This window comes from Osmerus eperlanus, chromosome 21 (genome assembly GCF_963692335.1).
Source record: "Osmerus eperlanus chromosome 21, fOsmEpe2.1, whole genome shotgun sequence".
NCBI lineage: Eukaryota > Metazoa > Chordata > Actinopteri > Osmeriformes > Osmeridae > Osmerus > Osmerus eperlanus.
The window spans coordinates 2,129,124-2,147,153 of NC_085038.1; the positions used below are offsets into that span (position 1 = coordinate 2,129,124).

An 18,030-nucleotide genomic window follows, 5' to 3' on the forward strand; every position below is an offset into this window, starting at 1 on the left:
ACACTGTACGATTGATCGTACAGTGTTTACCTAAGGTGTTAAGGCCTTTGCCACACAAACACTCACACACTCATACACACAAAAACTCACACACAAACATACTGACTCACACAAACACTCACACACACACACAACTACGACCCATCTAAACCCCCTGTAGGTGAGGTAACTTGTACCATGTCTAGAATGTTATCATAGAGTCTCAAGTTCAGGACATCGGAAAAAAACATAGAATACATAAACATTTGCATACATAAAAGTAATGTGAGTTAATGTTTTTACATTTACATCTACATTTCCATGTATTCATTTAGCAGACACTTTTATCCAAAGCGACTCCCAAGAGAGAGAGCTTTACAAAAGTGCATAGGTCAATGATCATAAACAACGAGATAGCCCCAAAAACATTGCGGGCAGCCAAAACATGAAGCATTGTGAAAAGCAAAGAATTGCCAAAGGGAAGAAACATAAGAGCATTTCCATCATGTCTCGTCAATTCAAATCTTCAGATGAATTAGCAACAAAAAAAAAGAAAAAAAAAAAGTGACATGATTCTGGATTTGAGCAGTTTTCTGTCCTGAATGCTCCTGAATGTTTCTGCAGGGCAGACGTCTTATCAGCAGGTTGAACAAACCTTTGGAGGAGCAGTGACCTAGTGGGAGTCTATAAAGTTGTTGACAGCACCAGTGCTTAACGTTGGGAGAATGCATGGCTTGTGAACGCACCCAGACTTATATGGCTGGCCTCATCAATCCAGAGCTGTGGTAATGATTGAAAAATATGCCCATAATGACTGATAATCTCTTTAATGTTCTGTAAACTCCCGCCTGCTGATAAAGTTTACTGGGGGAGAATTAATTGATAAACTTTGACTTTGTAGTTGCAAATGCAGGTGTGCAATGAGCCATGTCTAGTCAAACTATCAAAGAGGTAGGTGTGTGTAAGACGGTATGTGTTGTGTGCGATGTGTGCAAAAACACCTGCTTGTGTGAGAGAACTGTGTGTGTGTGAGAAAGAGAGGTAGAGAGATACCAGACAGAAAGTGAGTGGGTGAAAGCAAAGGATCATAAACAGTTCAGTAGGGGAGAAACCTTTTGTGGACAACTGAAGTCTGGTTCTGGTGGTCTGATCCCTGATCAGCTACGTTTCTTACATAAAAGTAAAGGCTGTGCCAAACACAGAGGGGCAAAGGTAATCTGGTATCAGGTTCTTCACACACACACACACACACACACACACACACACATACTGCAAACACACACGGACACACTCGCTCTGTCTTTTTGATTAACATCCTCCAGGCACCTTCTATCCAATCCTGCTCTCATGGAATTCTGTTAACCAATTCCACACCTGTCAATAACAACCCCTGTCAACAAGGTCACACCTACCAATCAACCTGCAACACACACACACACACACACACACAATATATCTCTTGCTGAGAATGGGTTTAAGGCAATCTCTTCAGTGATTGAGAGTCCTCTGAAAAGGAAACAAAACTCAAACATGATATGAACGAAATCTGATCTATGTAATCAGTCACGTGTGCAAAACCGATGTGCTTACGATTCATTTTCTGGTCACGAACATGCATTCAATCAAATTACGTTGGCTATAGGCCTAGTCCAATATCGTTAGATTTTACAATATCACAGTCACAACAAAAGTTGATGTAAGATTCACATCCAAATCGCGCAGGAACTAGGCTACACATTGTAATTTGACCCAAAATTAAAATTTCGCTGGGGAGAGGTGCCAATGCAGGCACACTCAAAGCATACAAAACTTAAACTGTGGCACAGGCCTGGAGATCAGTTAGTCTAAGGCCCATCGTGTTTATGGATAAGAGTATGGCGCGCGCCGCGCACCTATACCTTTTCTATAAGTGCTTAAACCAGGGGACCTGACACTGGGGACAGCTGCACCATTTCGAGCATTGATTCAATTTAATTTGTGCACCTCTGTCACCCGGTGTGGATGACGGATTTACCCGCCGCCGCGGCTATTTAAATTACTTTTAAATCATAAAAGCAAGGAAACGACGCGCGAGGGGAAGAGGTTGGGAGGAATAGGCAAAAAGCACTCGGCATCGCGAGCTGATTTCCCTGGAGCAAATTAGCTCTATATCAGAACGGGCGACAGGCGGTAATCTGCGTGATAGGGAGCGGGGTGAGGGGGGGGGGGGAAAGAGGGCCGGGCACCGTGCGTGTCATCGTTCCAATTTTCTCGGGGTCAGACCCAACAACAATAACCACACACAGTCTACCGCGAGCCGTGTCGTGAAAGCATCCTCAATTTAAGCGCTGTATTCATCTCCTCAGACGTAATTTCACTTCTAGAGATAATTTAGAGCTCTTTGGATTAGGCTGTTTATCTCTCGACTTTCATAGGCCAACATTCGCAATACAACATTCGACTCGCATTGTGTAAGGCTACAGATTTGTTCGGCTTAATAAGAACATTACTTTTGTTAATATAGACCAACCTATTATATTCTCAAATATGCACGACGATTTAGTTAGGCCTGCACAACACGCCACATTTGTCTATTTAAAATGCAAAGTTATTGTTTTTATTTTTTAACGAAAATACTTGCAAATTCTGAACATCATAAGGCAGTAACATCATACCAGACCAACTCGATTCTGTTATTCAATCGCGTCATACTGGCAAGGCTTTTGACAATTAAATAAATTAAATGTAGACTAAACTTTGTTATTTATGTGTTTTATACTTATTTTGCTTGATGTTTCTTTTATCCAACACGTAAGGTATGCTACATTATCTTACTACTACAGACACAAGAGGGATTTCTAATCCCCTAGACGCATGTATTTGTTCGTTTATCTCTTTGGGGACCACCTGGGCATTTGTTAGTACAATCACCTGAACTTGTTCCCCTCCAAGCATTTGCGGAGACAATGCTAGCTAGCTGTATTGCAGTTGTTAAATTAGTGACACACAATAGGTGGATCACGAGATCGTGCCCTCTTCACCCAGGTGACCTGCAACACAACACTGCAGGTGTCACGTAAAGTTCAGGAGGAGTGATAGTCTGTAACTAGAAAAATACTGTAAAAGACATAGGCAGGTGTTGCCCATCAAAAATGCTTTGTTGGTCCATTTACCATGCTTTGAGTTCTATAAAATAGCCTAGGCTAAGTTTTAAATAAGCTACTTAGGATAGGCCTAAATCAATGTCAAAATAGGCCTACCCCAATAATTCTTCTTTCAAACCTTTTCACCTAAATTACTAAATGTAAATGACTAAATGTAAACCTTGCAGGAAAATCGAAAATGTTTTCCTTCAATATTCATTTCATCACACATTTTCTTTTTAACAAAATAAAATTGTTTGTTGTCTATGCTATTGAAGCTAAATCACTTAATCACTTTTACGGTTTATGTGTTATACTCGCTCGTAAAATTTAATTACATTAGTATAGCCTTGGACTGACAAGAAGTAAGTTGTTAATATTCTAACTAAAATATAAATCTCATGTCATTAGTGTAATTTTGTTTCATGGATGGATTCGATACGATCACCTAGGCCTACTATATTTCAAATTCAAACTGATACTAATAGCCTACCTTAGGCCAACACATTAGATAGCCTTAGCCTATAGTCAAATTTGAGATACATTTATTCGTTTGCAAATCTAATTCAATCGTGTTTAATATAATTTGTGAAAGGTAGAAAATTATAACCGTACATTATATTGTATAATGTAAAAGTAAAAATGACAAACAAGTTGTAACTGCATTGATTCTTTGGATTTTAATTCAAACAATAGGCTACAAACAGATATTAAACCATATTTCTGCTGCCATATAAAGGCCAGCGTTTGAATGACAGGAGCTGGACAGAGGTTAAGATATGCCTTGCGCATGCTGGTGCGCTCAGAGTGCATGAGGAGCGGAGAACGAGCGAGTAATTAGTTAATTAGAAAACTGTAGACTACAGTCACCCATCAGAGCACCTGCGCGAGCCAATCACGTCTCGAACAGGCCTATAGGGGTGGGGAATCGACGGGTGAAGGAGTGAAGCATCACTTTAAGCCGCTATTAAACAGGAAAGACTCTAGGACCGTAGGCTATCATCCATATCTATTGACATTACACGAGAACATGTGCAGGTAAGGAGAAACGCTAAGCCTTGATAACCATATACAACTTTGCTCACTAAAGCATTGAAATTCAATCTTCTACCAGAACATTTTTGTTTTGTCTAAATGTGAAATTGAAATCGCTGTGATCAGACCTGATTAAGACTTGGCTTTTTCACAAAACTGTCACAAGAGCTGCATGTAATGCCATGTGCGCAAAGAAAATTATCCACTATTGTTATTCATCATTCGGGTCAGGATAGAGATATTCTGGCATCCGCATAGTGAGACTATATAGAAGACTATACAAGACGGAAACATAGATTGAAGTTGGATGAACTATCTATGCGCACTGAGGAACAGCACAAATACGCGTTGGCAGGTCTGAGTTTTGAGCAGCTGACGGCAATATTCCTCAGGAGAGCCGCAATGGAGAAGTCCAAGAACTTCCGAATCGATGCTCTGCTTGCCGATGAAACTCGCCGAGGGAACCGTGACCACTCCCCGGGTCTCAGTGATAGCACCACGGGCAGCCCCGTGTCCTGCCGGCGCGCGGACACCCCATCCCCTCGCGGGACGCCAGGGGCTATGCAACTTCAAACCGGAATAATACCTAAACCGGGACTGTTGAATCTCCCGCATCCAGGACTCGCCTCGTTACCTCATGGGGCAATTCCGGGCATGTATCCTGCCCCTATGTACCCAATATCGGCTTTAGGTGGCCAGCACCCGGCCTTTGCATATTCCGGGTTCACCCAGCTAACTCAGCCGTATCCAGATCACCTGAAAGCGGCCGCCATGGCGGGGTCTCTCCCCTTGGAACATTGGATTCGCGCCGGGATAATGATGCCACGCCTTCCTGACTACAGTTGTAAGTAGGCAATACCTGCATGCACACCTGTCTTAAGCTACAGCCTACAAAAAATCTGTTAAGTAAGCCTATAAGATTTTGAGACGGCATACTTATTGGCAAAAGCAAGCGGGAAACGTAGGCCTATGCTGCAATAGATGTTTTCCAAATAGGAGTGGTAGTATCACCAACGAATTTATTTGTGGACAGAACCTGGTGTTTATTGGCAGGGAATAGATTGTTTGATGACCGAACAACCACTTCCAAAACACCCAACCGCCAAGGTGTTGTAAACTCACTTATTGTTCCTCATTGCATATCCAAAGGTGAGGGAAAGCAAATAAAGCCACACATATACGCACAGACACACACATATACACACACACACACACACACACACACACACACACACACACACACACACACACACACACACACACACACACTCAAACACACACGCATAACCCAGTGGAGGTATATTGTCAGTTAATTTGTCAACGGACAAACCTGACGTTTGTCAACATTATAATAATAAAATAATAATAATAAAACAAAAATCTGCAAGTAAAATATGTTGAAAATACGGCTGTTCTATGATAATTATATGTAGCCTAATTTCCAGAACCCCAGTAGAGAAGCTGGAAGGCCAGGCCTCAGAAAGCAACAACAAATCAAATATCAAAACCATGAATTATAACAATAATAATGTAATAACTGCGGCACAACAACAACATTATAATAACAGGTTAAAAATAATTATAATAATAGTAATAACAATAATACCATCTCTTGTCAATTCCATATTTTCAAGTTGTCTAAGCATAAGACACACATTTACAGTTTGACGGCCTATAAGGCTAGGGCATAGCCTGATGATCTGCAAATATGATCTATGCGGCTAATAGATAGGGCCTACCATCCATATTTGGGCTAATGTTTGTGTTTTGATATCAGTATTCAAGCTTTTTTTTTTGCATGCCTAAATTCAAGGTTTTGGAGTTTATTTTAATTTAGTAGCCTAAATTACAAATGTTTCGTGTCAAGTTAAAAATGATCAGTCAAGTTAAAGAGTCCCTACTCAGTATTCTTTGAATACATCGCCTTTACGTCTAACTTGCAGTCGATTTACTGCTAATATCATTGTTTTTTATTTTGGGCCTGTATTTATTTCACTATAAATGTCAGCTGAATTAAAAATTGTCTTTGTGTGTGGAGGAAACTATAAACAGACAGCTAAAACATTCTGTAGTTCATCAATAAAATCCAAAAAGCGTTCATCGAATTTTCATTAAGTTAATGGTGTGCTTGCGCTTTTTATGGCCCCTGCGCCCCGCTTTTGCCTTGTTCCCTAGTCAACAATAAACTGGAGTAAAGCTATTACAGTTAATGATGGCTGGAGAGTGCAGGCATATGTGTGTGTGTTCCCTCCCACAAAATTATATTGGGTTTCCTGTGTCCTTGATATTACATAAATAAGGCCGTAGTGATTCTCGAGGAGGACCGAAGTTAGGAGTGTCCTATAGCTTGAATTTACAAGAATACACCCATTTCAATACTGTCTGAGAGATTTTTTTCTTCTTTCCAAATGATGAAAGTGCCTCACTCTCATTTTCCAAGGTTTTGTTGAGGGGAAGTGCATCTATCCTTGCTTCTTAGAAAAGTAACAAGAATGAATTTCAAGTTTTCCTCCTTTTGGAATGGATGACCACAATGATTGATTTCTTTCTCTTACTTTTCCAAACCCCTCCCTCCCTCCCTCCCTCCCTGCCTCCAGCGATGCCCCAGTCTGGCCTGTTAGGGAAGTGTCGTAGACCCCGTACGGCCTTCACAAGCCAGCAACTGCTGGAACTAGAGAACCAGTTCAAACTCAACAAGTACCTGTCCAGACCCAAGCGCTTTGAGGTGGCCACCTCCCTGATGTTGACCGAGACACAGGTGAGAGAGAGTGTGTGTCATTAGTGTGTGTACAGGTATGCCTGTACAAGTATGATTGTACAAGCATTCCTGTACAAGTATGCCCATGTTCTTTTTACAGTGTGTTTTAGAGTAGGTGTGTACAAGTGTAAAACGTTCGCCGATGCATAAGGTGGGTATGTGTGTACATAGTTGCAGTTTGGGAATGCATTTACATTTAGTCATTTAGCAGACGCTCTTATCCAGAGCAACTTACAGTAAGTACAGGGACATTCCCCCCGAGGCAAGTAGGGTGAAGTGCCTTGCCCAAGGACACAATGTCATTTTTGCATGGCCGAGAATCGAACCAGCAACCTTCTGATTACTAGCCCGACTCCCTAACCACTCAGCCATCTGACCCCCACACACCCATTTAGGATGGATGTGTGTGCGCATGTTCAATAGTGCGTGTGCGGGTCTACATATGACAGTGGTGTGTGTGATTGTTTGTCGTCATACCGACAGTATTGACAGGTGTGTCTTGTGCCCGCCCCTTCACAGGTAAAGATCTGGTTCCAGAACCGGAGGATGAAATGGAAGCGGAGCCGCAAGGCCAAGGAGCAGGCGTCTTCCTCGGGGCAGTCGGACACCGAACGTCTGCGCACGGGAAAAACATCCGCCGACAAGTCGTTGCTCGGCAACCGGGCTGTCAATCAAGACGAGGGAGGGGAGGAGCTGGACCTAGAGGAAGGGGAGGAGGAGGAAGAGGAGGAAGAGGAGGAGGAGGAGGTGCGCGGCGCCCAACGTGGCTTCCCTGTTGCCGTGGGTAACGGGGTGGGATTGCCGCATTCAGCCACGGACTTCCTGCAACGCACGGCGGTGGCCGAGCTCGGTTACAACCCCCACAGCCCCTTCACCGACGACGAGCTGGAAGGTGTGGGCGGGGACAGGAAGATAGGGGCGGGGTTATGAACAAACAACCACGCCCACAGGAAGTGCAGGTTGACCCCTATCAGGTGTTTTTCGGTGTGTGCTTAAAGACATTGGGCCAGTAAGGAGTAGACAAAGTGTTAAAGTGTGTGTTTTGTGTACCATGATGCAGTGTCATGTTTCTGTGTCCTTGAGGTTTGTTTATAAAGTTGGACGATGTTGGAGTGAAATGTGCTCACCTCACTTAAATCGGAGCCGGATCATTGAGGACACACTCACACATAACCGAACATACACACACATACAATTTATGTCTATTCAGCTGTGGCTGAATAAAATAAAATAGGTACAGTACCGTCCAAACTTTTGACTGGTACTGTATATTTATGTGGCATGCCAAATGTGTTTGTTTTTTTTACATAAACTTGTCAGACCATAGAGGTAGCCAGTCTACCATGCTCTGTTGAAGAGATTACCCTGAGAAATAGGTGATTACAATGTGGCAAAGCGCACTGGTTGTCTGTGCCGTTATTACACCAACGTCCATCTTCTCTTAGCCCCGCCCCCTGGCATGCTGATTGACAGCAGTGCCGCCTCCCACAATATCAGCAGCTGAATGATGGGTGGCGAGTGAGTTATGTTCAGGATCGAAGGACTGTTGCAGACCGCTGTGGAATCAATAGCTTTTCACATACTGCTACTCCCCGGGAGAGAAGACATTGATACTGTACGTTAATACAAAGACAATGTTTAAAACAAAAAAAACACTTTGCAACACTGTCATTTTGTCAAGGGTTATATTGGCAACCTCGGAGAACAGTGGTTTTCATGAAAACTCTTACTTGTGCAATTGAACACTGTCGTCCTTTTTTGTTAATATTGATGTGTACCGGTTCATTGTTGTTAGTTAACCACGTGTAAATGTATCTAATTTATTTGAAATGAGAAGTTGATGAAGAAAGGGAGAAGTTAATCGTATTTATCTGAAACTGTTATCAAATAAAGATCAAAAATGAAAATTGTTTGTAAGGTTTGAGAATAGTGTGTAGGTTACAGTCTATCTCCACAGCTAATAAATCCACAGTACGTTAAGTTAAGAGTTCTCACACAAGTGTGTCACAAACAATACTTAATCAAAAGCTGACCATCCCCTTAGAAAGTCAGATGTGTCCTCCTAAAAGCAGGGTTTGGGAAGGGCACAGGGAGAAGCTGGAGATGTGAGAGGTCCAACTGGCCTATAAATCCTTCTCAGATCGACATATCGGCCAAATTTTCACTTTCAATCTCACTTAATGGAAAATTTCCCGAGCACTCTGCGTTACTTTCTACGACTTCCATCCCTTGTAATCTTCCGTGTTACCGCCACCTTGTCGACGTCTGAGATAAAAGACGGCGAGGAGACAACGGACAGCGCATTCCTACTAAACCCCAAAGCTTCCTATGGTTTATAGTCGGGGGGCTCTCAGATATGAATTACTCAGCCTGGTTTACTGATAGTCAAATAATTAAGTTAATGAAGGGAGGGTAAAGTAATCAGGGTCCAATGCTGATGTCACCAGGGCCCTTTTTAATTATTCGCCGGAGGAAGGAGAAGATGAGTGCGTGACCGAAACGGGGGTGTTTTATTGGGCATCCATGTTAGGGCGGTGATTAAATACTGGAATCGGAGGACACACACAGTATAACTCCTCGTTGTCCTCTCGGCCCGGCCCACAACACTGCGTTTATACAGTGATTAAATGTATTTTTAACTGGCCGGGCAGACGCTGGCTTGTCTCGTGAAACAGAGCGTGGCCCACTCCACTGGGGCTGAAAGAAGCTTTAAGAACTGATCGTTTCGATGCACGCTCTATGGAGGTGGGGGGTCGTAGAAGGTCAAGGAATGCTGATGTCACGGGGGTCATCTCGTCGCTGCCGGAAGAGATTCCTTCCAAACTTGCCTGTTCGTACAGTATCTTCTGACATCAGAACATGACGATGAACACCGCCTAACTGGAGTAGGTCAACCAATTCAACTCGGACACTGGTCCACCTCCAGTTAAAACACAGATGACCAGTGAGTCAAAGTCTCATGTTATAAAACTGTGTGTACATTTCTTAAGAAATACAGTGCTTCTTGACTGACAGGATGTCAGTAATATTAGGCTGTAGGCCTACTGTAGGCCTGTATAAACACATAGGCCTATGTTCACACAAATGTTTGGTGTGTGTTACAGCATGTTTCTTGTTCCAGCACAAGAGGCCCTTTAGGCTCAGTGAAAGTAAAAGGACCTGACTGCAGCTTTTAATTTTCCTGATGAAAAATAATATAAATCATAAAGAGCTCATTTAGTTGTGTGACGTGTCAGTTGTATGGCAAATGCCTGGTCTGATATAAACCCATCTGACACTGTACAAAAATCATAGCCAATTGATAAGGTGGCGGAACTGGCCTAGAGATTATCGATTCAATTTCAATTCTAATTTAATCTGAACACTGTCGTATTTATGAAAAATTATTCTTAACTTGCATCTATAGATAATAACTGTTATATATAAGGGTGTATACGCTGTCAGATTTGTCAACTGTCAACCAGGCCGGACGTTAGTGACTTAACTGCTGACTTTGTGTTTGTGTGTGCATGTGAATTTTGTCATCCGTGTTTGTGTTCCAGTATGCATATGACTACATGTGCGTGTGTGCTTAGCCCGAGGCCGAGAGAGAACAGAGTAGGTTTAAGTGTGTGTAAAAATGTTGCTCTGTCTATTATTTTGTCTCAATCACTCAAGTCACCACTGAAATGTCAATGCGACCCACACAAGTCCTCCAATACAAAATGGTTACCAGAAAGCCCATTTTCATGGTAAAATAAATAAATTGGTCTCTTTCACTTTGACAGATTATAAATCAGGGACAATAACTTAAGATGCACGACCTGTAAAATATTTACACCCTGTAGTTTAATCAATCAGCAAAATGTCGGGCTCATTACGGAAATATGAACAGATTGTCCGATCTTTTAAAGTAATCACGCGTATTGGTTTAGGTTTCCTCTGGCCTTGTCGTGTCACTTAAGCTAATGGGAAGGTAGGGAATTGAGTGACGGGCGCCGTAAATTCGCATCTGTCCGACTTTAACCGCTGTTCGAATGCATGAAAAAGGCCAAGTTTTGGCAATAAAGTTTATTGAAAAGGCGTGGCCTTTCCCTGAAAAGTGGGGGTGTATTCATGAGCGCGGTTTATTGTTGCGGGAAATATGTTACAGGTGCTTAAAAAAGCAATGATCACAACATCTCAACTATGCTTTCTTTGTCATTGGGATCCAATGTCATTCCACGGTTGAATCAAATTGATTTAATCCTAATTGTGCTGAACGATGAACGAACTGTTTCAAACAAGCATTTTTGGGTTCAGATGGTAAATATCTAGGGCCTACTGTCAAAGCCGTGCAGGTGTGAAATCTCTGCTAGCCTACTATATAGTCTAAAGTAGCCTAGTGTAGGTCTAGCTCAACGCTTATTGATTGAAATTGATCATAAGAAATGGGGACGTTTAAGGGCATTCACTTTAGCAAATCCTTGGTAAAAAATTACACTGTCGAAGGCTCTGCAGAGAAGCATGGTGAAGGGACAATCTAGTATGAAAGGCGCCCCAGTTAGCCTTGGTCTAGCACGGTTAAAAGTCGCCCTCTGGCGGAGAACTGTGTGACATGCGCTTTTACTACGCAGCACGCAATCTTGTCCCACGTGCGTCCAAAGGGGGACAGCCATATCCAAATAGGGGCGGGTTTGAATAAATCGGTGAATATAAAACTTTGATCGCCCTGCTCACATGGGTTGAGTCAATGCCATCTTGGGGAAGTTATCAAACATAAGTAGACAGTTAATCAACCAGAAGTTTCCATCTCAACACAATGGCCTCCGCAGAACTTGGTACGCTTTCTTTACAAATTGTTATTATCTGCAGAAAAAGTTAGCCAGCTGAATGCTGCAAAGTTATACAGCTCTTCCATCCATCAATTTAACCGTGATAGTTAGCTAGCTAGCTACAATATTTGAATGATAACGCAGCATTTTATTAGCAAAGGCTAGTTAGCTACTACCTAATTACGAAAAAACACTCGTTGGACTTTAACAAATGTTTCATGTATTTTATTCCCAGCACTGTTGAGTGTGTCTGACAAGAATGGACTGCTGGATTTTGCCAAACGTTTGGTGAATGTTGGACTTTCTCTCGTCGCTTCGGGGGGCACCGCCAAAACCCTGCGTGATGCTGGACTAGCTGTCAGGTACTTTATGACCTTGTTTTACATTATATTATCCAGCTAAAGACTAAATAATCTGGGACGTAATATACAAAGTATGCATTTATTGTGCTTTTGTAACATGGCTATCACCACCTCCTGCTCTGCCACACAGGGATGTATCTGAGCTCACGGGACACCCTGAGATGCTGGGAGGGCGAGTGAAGACCCTCCACCCGGCCGTGCACGGAGGCATCTTGGCCCGCCGTACCCCCTCAGACGAGGCCGACATGGAAAAACTGGGCTACAGTCTGGTCCGGTAAGGCAATTTCATACACGGACCTCAACCATCTAAGACTTGAGTAACATGTCTGTGTTGCTATTGAATGAGTTGAGGTGGCTATGTTCTGAATCAGCATGCATGTGATGTGGCTCGAGATTTGTTACATTTGGCACTTAAACATGAGGGCCCATGCGGGAGCATGCTAGCTAATCTGATAACCAGTTAATTCAAATCGTGCGGCATCCACTTCATTACCCTCACATGACTGCTGCTGGTTCAGGGAGGGGAGATGATTGGCTGTGAGCCTCCTCAGAAACGGGGAGATGTATGGAAGCAAATCAGTGACATAATGTTTTACATTTACATTATCATTTAGCAGATGCTCTTATCCAGAGCTACTTACAGTAAGTACAGGGACATTCCCCCGAGGCAAGTAGGGTGAAGTGCCTTGCCCAAGGACACAACGTCATTTGACATGGCAGGGAATCGAACCAGCAACCTTCTGATTAAAAGCCAGATTCCCTAACAGCCATCTGACCCCCTGTTTTGAATATTAAAGCATGGAATACTTTGAAACACCACTGAATTGGTTGGTTTTGAATTGACCTCTTTTAAAATTGAAATATGAATTCATTTCAATGTAAAAAAAGTTTTGGGGAAAAAAAGATTTGGACATTTATATTTCAAAATCAAGAAATTCGGTGGTGTTAAAATTTGGCAGCCATTTTAGAGCAATTCCACATGCTTCATCTTGGTATTGAGTTCATTTTAATTCCACAGTTCCTGGTTGTCTTCTGAAAAGGGTTAACTAGACCCTGTTGTGTTAAACGCAATGTTTCTGTGGCCAGGGTGGTGGTGTGTAATCTCTACCCGTTCGTGAAGACCATCTCTGTCCCCGACGTGACTGTGGAGGATGCAGTGGAGCAGATAGATATTGGTGAGCCTGGAAGCCTGTTCTCTTGACACGCATCTCACACTAGCCAAGACCGACCAGTAGCAGCGCTACATCAGAATCAGAATGGGGGTTTTATTCGCCATGAAAGTTTGCACAGACAAGGAATTTACTTTGGCAGGAAGGTGCATACATTCAACATATAGGAATCTTAACTTAAATATGTGGTCTAACTATACTAAAGGTACAAAGTCTAACTAAATACTAAATGGATTTAGAATAAAAAATATAAAGTAGCCAAATAATTAACAATATAAAACATGCGACTGTTGGTAACAGAGGCTACATGAGGATATGATATTTTAACTTATTCGTTGATTAGCCCGTCTAGCGATGTAGTCATGTGATCGCGTCCGTGACCTCTTGACCCTGTGTATGCAGGAGGCGTTACCTTGCTCCGCGCGGCGGCCAAGAACCACGCCCGCGTCACCATCGTGTGCGATCCCGCCGACTACCCGCTGGTTGCCGCGGAGATGGAGGGGTCGGAGGGCAAGGACACCTCCTTGGAGACCCGTAAGACTTTGGCGCTGAAGGTAACCGTAGTAAAGATACTGGGAGGGGGTGGTAACCACAGAAATGCAGTGAAAAGAGCTTCTTTTTGGGGGAGTTTCTCGATCCCACGATGCTGAATACCCTATCAGGAATCAGTGTTTCTAGGACAATCGCTAGTTACAAATGTACTGAGGAACTTGAAAGGAGTCCAGTGTGTGCCTGTCAGTCTGACAAGAGCTAGATTAGAAAATTCATCCTATTTGACTAATTCAGAGCCAAAAGCAAATCGTGATCCCCCCCCCCCCCCCCCCCCCCAAACCAAGGTGACCAAACCAGCAACACGAGGTTGTGCACAAGGAGAGATTTGAGATTGTGTAATCTCTCTCCTTTTGCCAACCGGCCATCTTGTTCAGACACATCCTCATCACACATCAACTGCCAACTAAGTTGAGCAAGACAGGAAAGGCACTTTAAGATGAATCCAATATATAAAAAGTACACAAAACGAACTGTAAACTTCAGCAGATGCCTCGCCTGGCAGGTAAGAGACGGCTCGGGTCGTCGGCCATTTTGTCCTGTCCACTTTGCCCGATATTGACTGTCTTTCTCTGGACAATCTTCTCAGGAGATACCATGTCATTGATCCTACCGTTGAGTAGATCAGGATTGATGACAGTTGATATCTCTGTGAGGACGGGGTTCCATGCTGTGTCGGGCTCTCGTCTGGATTCAGGTCAGAGAGGAAGGCTGGAGGGCCTGTGTTTGGTTTGTGTTTTTTTGGGGGGGAAGGGGCAAGGTCCAATCTTGGCTGCCAACATTAGATTGTTATGATAGATGAGAAATGTAATTGCCTCATCATGCAGGCTTACTCCACTGGTTGGTGCCTTAGCAAAATCCCACCTTCGCACTAACATGCGTCAATGAAAATCCCAGTTTAAGTTATTTTACCATCTCTTTGATCCCCGGGAGAACATTTACACTGTTAAATCAGTTGAAGAGGCAAAAAAAAAAACCCAGAATAGGATCCATTCATTTGCAATGTTCGGTGGGTGGCAGTAATCCTTGGCATACCCCAGTGTGTAATATAAATCTTGATGCAGCAGTAGCGCCACCTGCTGGCGAGGCTGAAGTCTTACATTTGGTGTTTCCCCCCATAGGCCTTCACCCACACGGCACAGTACGATGAGGCTATCTCCGACTACTTCCGCCGCCAGTACAGTTGTGGCGTATCCCAGCTGCCCCTGCGCTACGGCATGAACCCCCACCAGGCCCCCGCCCAGCTCTACACCCTGCGCCCCGCCCTGCCACTCACAGGTACACCTCTGGGCTGCCCGCACGAACGCACGCAAACACCTTTTTACTGAGTTACAAGATTGTTGTATGTCAGTGCAATCCTCTGGCTCTCATTCTCTCCCCCCCCCCCCCCCCCCCCCCCCACTCAGTGGTGAATGGGTCTCCAGGCTTCATCAACCTGTGTGATGCTTTGAACGCCTGGCAGCTGGTCAGGGAGCTGAAGGGAGCTCTGGGCATGCCCGCTGCCACCTCCTTCAAGCATGTCAGCCCTGCTGGTGAGCTTACACACACACACACACACACACACACACACGGGTACTCTGTCCCCACACACACCTTTCTGGAAACATGAAAATGAAACGGCAACATAAAATCAGTGTGTGTGTGTGTGTCTCTCCAGGGGCTGCGGTGGGCGTTCCTCTGACTGAGGATGAGGCCAAGGTGTGCATGGTGCACGACATGCTGAGTGACCTCACCCCACTGGCCACAGCATACGCCAGGGCCCGAGGTACTGCCTCTGTCTCTGCTTCTCTCTCTCTCTCTCTCTGCTTCTCTCCCTGCCTGCCTCTCTCTGGCTCTGTGTGGCTGTTTCGTCTGTCTGTCTGCCTCTCTCTCTGTCTCTGCCTCTGTGTGGCTGTTTCATCTCCCTCTCACGTCTCCCTCTGTCCTCCAGGTTCAGACAGGATGTCCTCGTTTGGTGACTTCATCGCAGTGTCTGACGTGTGTGACGTCCCCACGGCCAAGATCATATCCAGAGAGGTGTGTGTGTGGGGGACATTGAGCGTTCACAGAGATGTCCTGTTCCTCACCCCCCTACTCCTCTCACTCCCAGGTGTCCGATGGCATCATCGCCCCCGGTTACGAGGAGGAGGCTCTCAGGATTCTGTCCAAGAAGAAGAACGGGAACTACTGTGTTCTCCAGGTACGGACCCGGCGCCCACAGACACACACACACTGATCAATTCAGGGTCGATGATTACGAATGAATGAAGACCATAGAGTGCCGAAAATTGTCTCTGAGTTACTTGATGAACTAGCGCCCTGTACGTGTGATTCACATTGCGTGCGTGTCAGATGGACCCAGCCTACGAGCCGGACGAGGCCGAGGTGCGAGTGTTGTTCGGCCTCCACCTGAAGCAGAAGAGGAACGCGGCGCTCGTAGACAAGCAGCTGTTCACCAACGTCGTGTCCAAGGGCTCTGTGAGTTCACGTTCATCGCCGGGGCTACAGTTATGGAGGGGGGGGGGGGGGAGAGGGGAATCAGATTCATGAATGTGTGTTTTTATACTGTAGCTGTGGACAAACTTGACTGCACAGTGCCTAATGTTGACCCTTGCTTGACTCCGCCCCCCAGCTGTCAGGGAATGCTGTGCGTGACCTCATCGTGGCGAGCATCGCCGTCAAGTACACCCAGTCCAACTCTGTGTGCTACTCCAAGGACGGCCAGGTACGGAGGGTGGGGGGGCAGGGGGAGGAGCAGAGGGAGTAAGAATTGCTAGATTGAATTAAAGCCCTGTTACAGTGAAGCTAATGTGTGTGTGTGTGTCAGGTGATTGGCATTGGGGCGGGACAGCAGTCTCGCATCCACTGCACGCGCCTAGCGGGCGACAAGGCCGACAACTGGTGGCTGAGGCACCACCCGCGCGTGCTGGGAATGCGCTTCCGGAGCGGCGTGAAGCGGGCCGAGAGGGCCAACGCCATCGACCAGTACGTCAGCGGCACCATCGGAGAGGTGAGTTGCCCGCGTTCCCCTGAAGCCCGCGTTCCCCTGAAGCCCGCGTTCCCCTGAAGCCCGCGTTCCCCTGAAGCCCGCGTTCCCCTGAAGCCCGCGTTCCCCTGAAGCCCGCGTTCCCCTGAAGCCCGCGTTCCCCTGAAGCCCGCGTTCCCCTGAAGCCCGCGTTCCCCTGAAGCCCGCGTTCCCCTGAAGCCTGCATACAGCCACGACTAGCGAAACTGTACCGTGTGTGTCTCACTATAACCACTTGTCTCTCCAGGGCCCAGACCTGGCGGTGTGGAAGGCCATGTTTGAGGAGGTTCCAGAGCCCCTGTCTGAGACGGAGAGAAACAACTGGAGGAGCTCCCTGCAGGCTGTGGCCCTCAGCTCCGATGCCTTCTTCCCCTTCAGGGACAACGTGGACCGTGCCAAACAGGTCAGTGAACACAGAGTAGCGTCACACATGTGATCGTTCGAAAGCGGGCCCCACAGAGTACCGTCACACGTGTGATTCTGAACATTCCAACCGACTATTTTCCGATAGACAAAAACTATATGACAAACGCTGTAGTATGGCTTCAAAATGTACAATTAGGAGGCTAACAAGTAACACTAGCAGGTAGTAGCATTGCTACGAGTATTATGCTAGGTAACGGAAGCTAACTAAAACTAGCTAGCTTCCGTTTTGGAAAAATAACTCACTCTGGTGAAAGCGTCGGTAATATTTAGAACTCACTCCTTAAAAGGTTAATTTCCTCGCCTATAAACAAGCTAACCTCAGTGACTCCTCTCTGCAGAGTGGTGTGGAATACATCGCTGCTCCGTCCGGCTCCACGGCTGACGAGGTCGTGATCAACGCCTGCAACGAGCAGGGCATCACTCTGGTGCACACCAACCTGCGCCTGTTCCACCACTGAACACACACACACCAAGGCTTCACATACTCAACACTACGATAAATCAACACGCGCACACACAAGCTTTCACAAGATACTTCATTTTGACGTTGATTTAGTGACACACTTGAAACATTACAGTGACATGCACAGAAGGGTGTTCATGTTGCACTCAACGCACACTCCTCCTCATTCCTGGCGAGCGATTGCAGTCGCAGCTACTGAAATTGTTACTCTGATAGGTCAAAGGTTGTTATACTAGACAAATAAACAAAGATGCAAGTCTTGTATCTTGCTGAAAAATAGTCTGTGTGATTTTCATTCTAAGCGTTCTTTGCAAGTTTACATAAACTCTACAAAATGTAATCAGTTTACTCAGCATATTAACATGCTAAC

At 45.1% G+C, this 18,030-nt stretch overlaps 2 protein-coding genes across 2 annotated transcripts; both read left to right on the forward strand.

The window, feature by feature from the left end:
* Positions 1-4,132: 4,132 nt before the first annotated feature.
* mnx2b (motor neuron and pancreas homeobox 2b) lies at positions 4,133-8,077 on the forward strand. The gene is made up of 3 exons (XM_062446692.1): positions 4,133-4,980; positions 6,734-6,894; positions 7,414-8,077. The coding sequence occupies exons 1-3, from the start codon at positions 4,455-4,457 to the stop codon at positions 7,822-7,824; spliced, it is 1,098 nt and encodes a 365-aa protein (XP_062302676.1). The 5' UTR covers positions 4,133-4,454; the 3' UTR covers positions 7,825-8,077.
* A 3,456-nt stretch (positions 8,078-11,533) lies between these two features.
* Positions 11,534-17,937, forward strand: atic (5-aminoimidazole-4-carboxamide ribonucleotide formyltransferase/IMP cyclohydrolase). Its single transcript, XM_062446681.1, has 15 exons — positions 11,534-11,693; positions 11,923-12,049; positions 12,180-12,323; positions 13,136-13,224; positions 13,621-13,772; positions 14,889-15,045; positions 15,174-15,299; positions 15,425-15,532; positions 15,698-15,783; positions 15,857-15,946; positions 16,099-16,224; positions 16,379-16,471; positions 16,574-16,756; positions 17,019-17,174; positions 17,536-17,937. The coding sequence occupies exons 1-15, from the start codon at positions 11,675-11,677 to the stop codon at positions 17,653-17,655; spliced, it is 1,776 nt and encodes a 591-aa protein (XP_062302665.1). The 5' UTR covers positions 11,534-11,674; the 3' UTR covers positions 17,656-17,937.
* Positions 17,938-18,030: the final 93 nt, after the last annotated feature.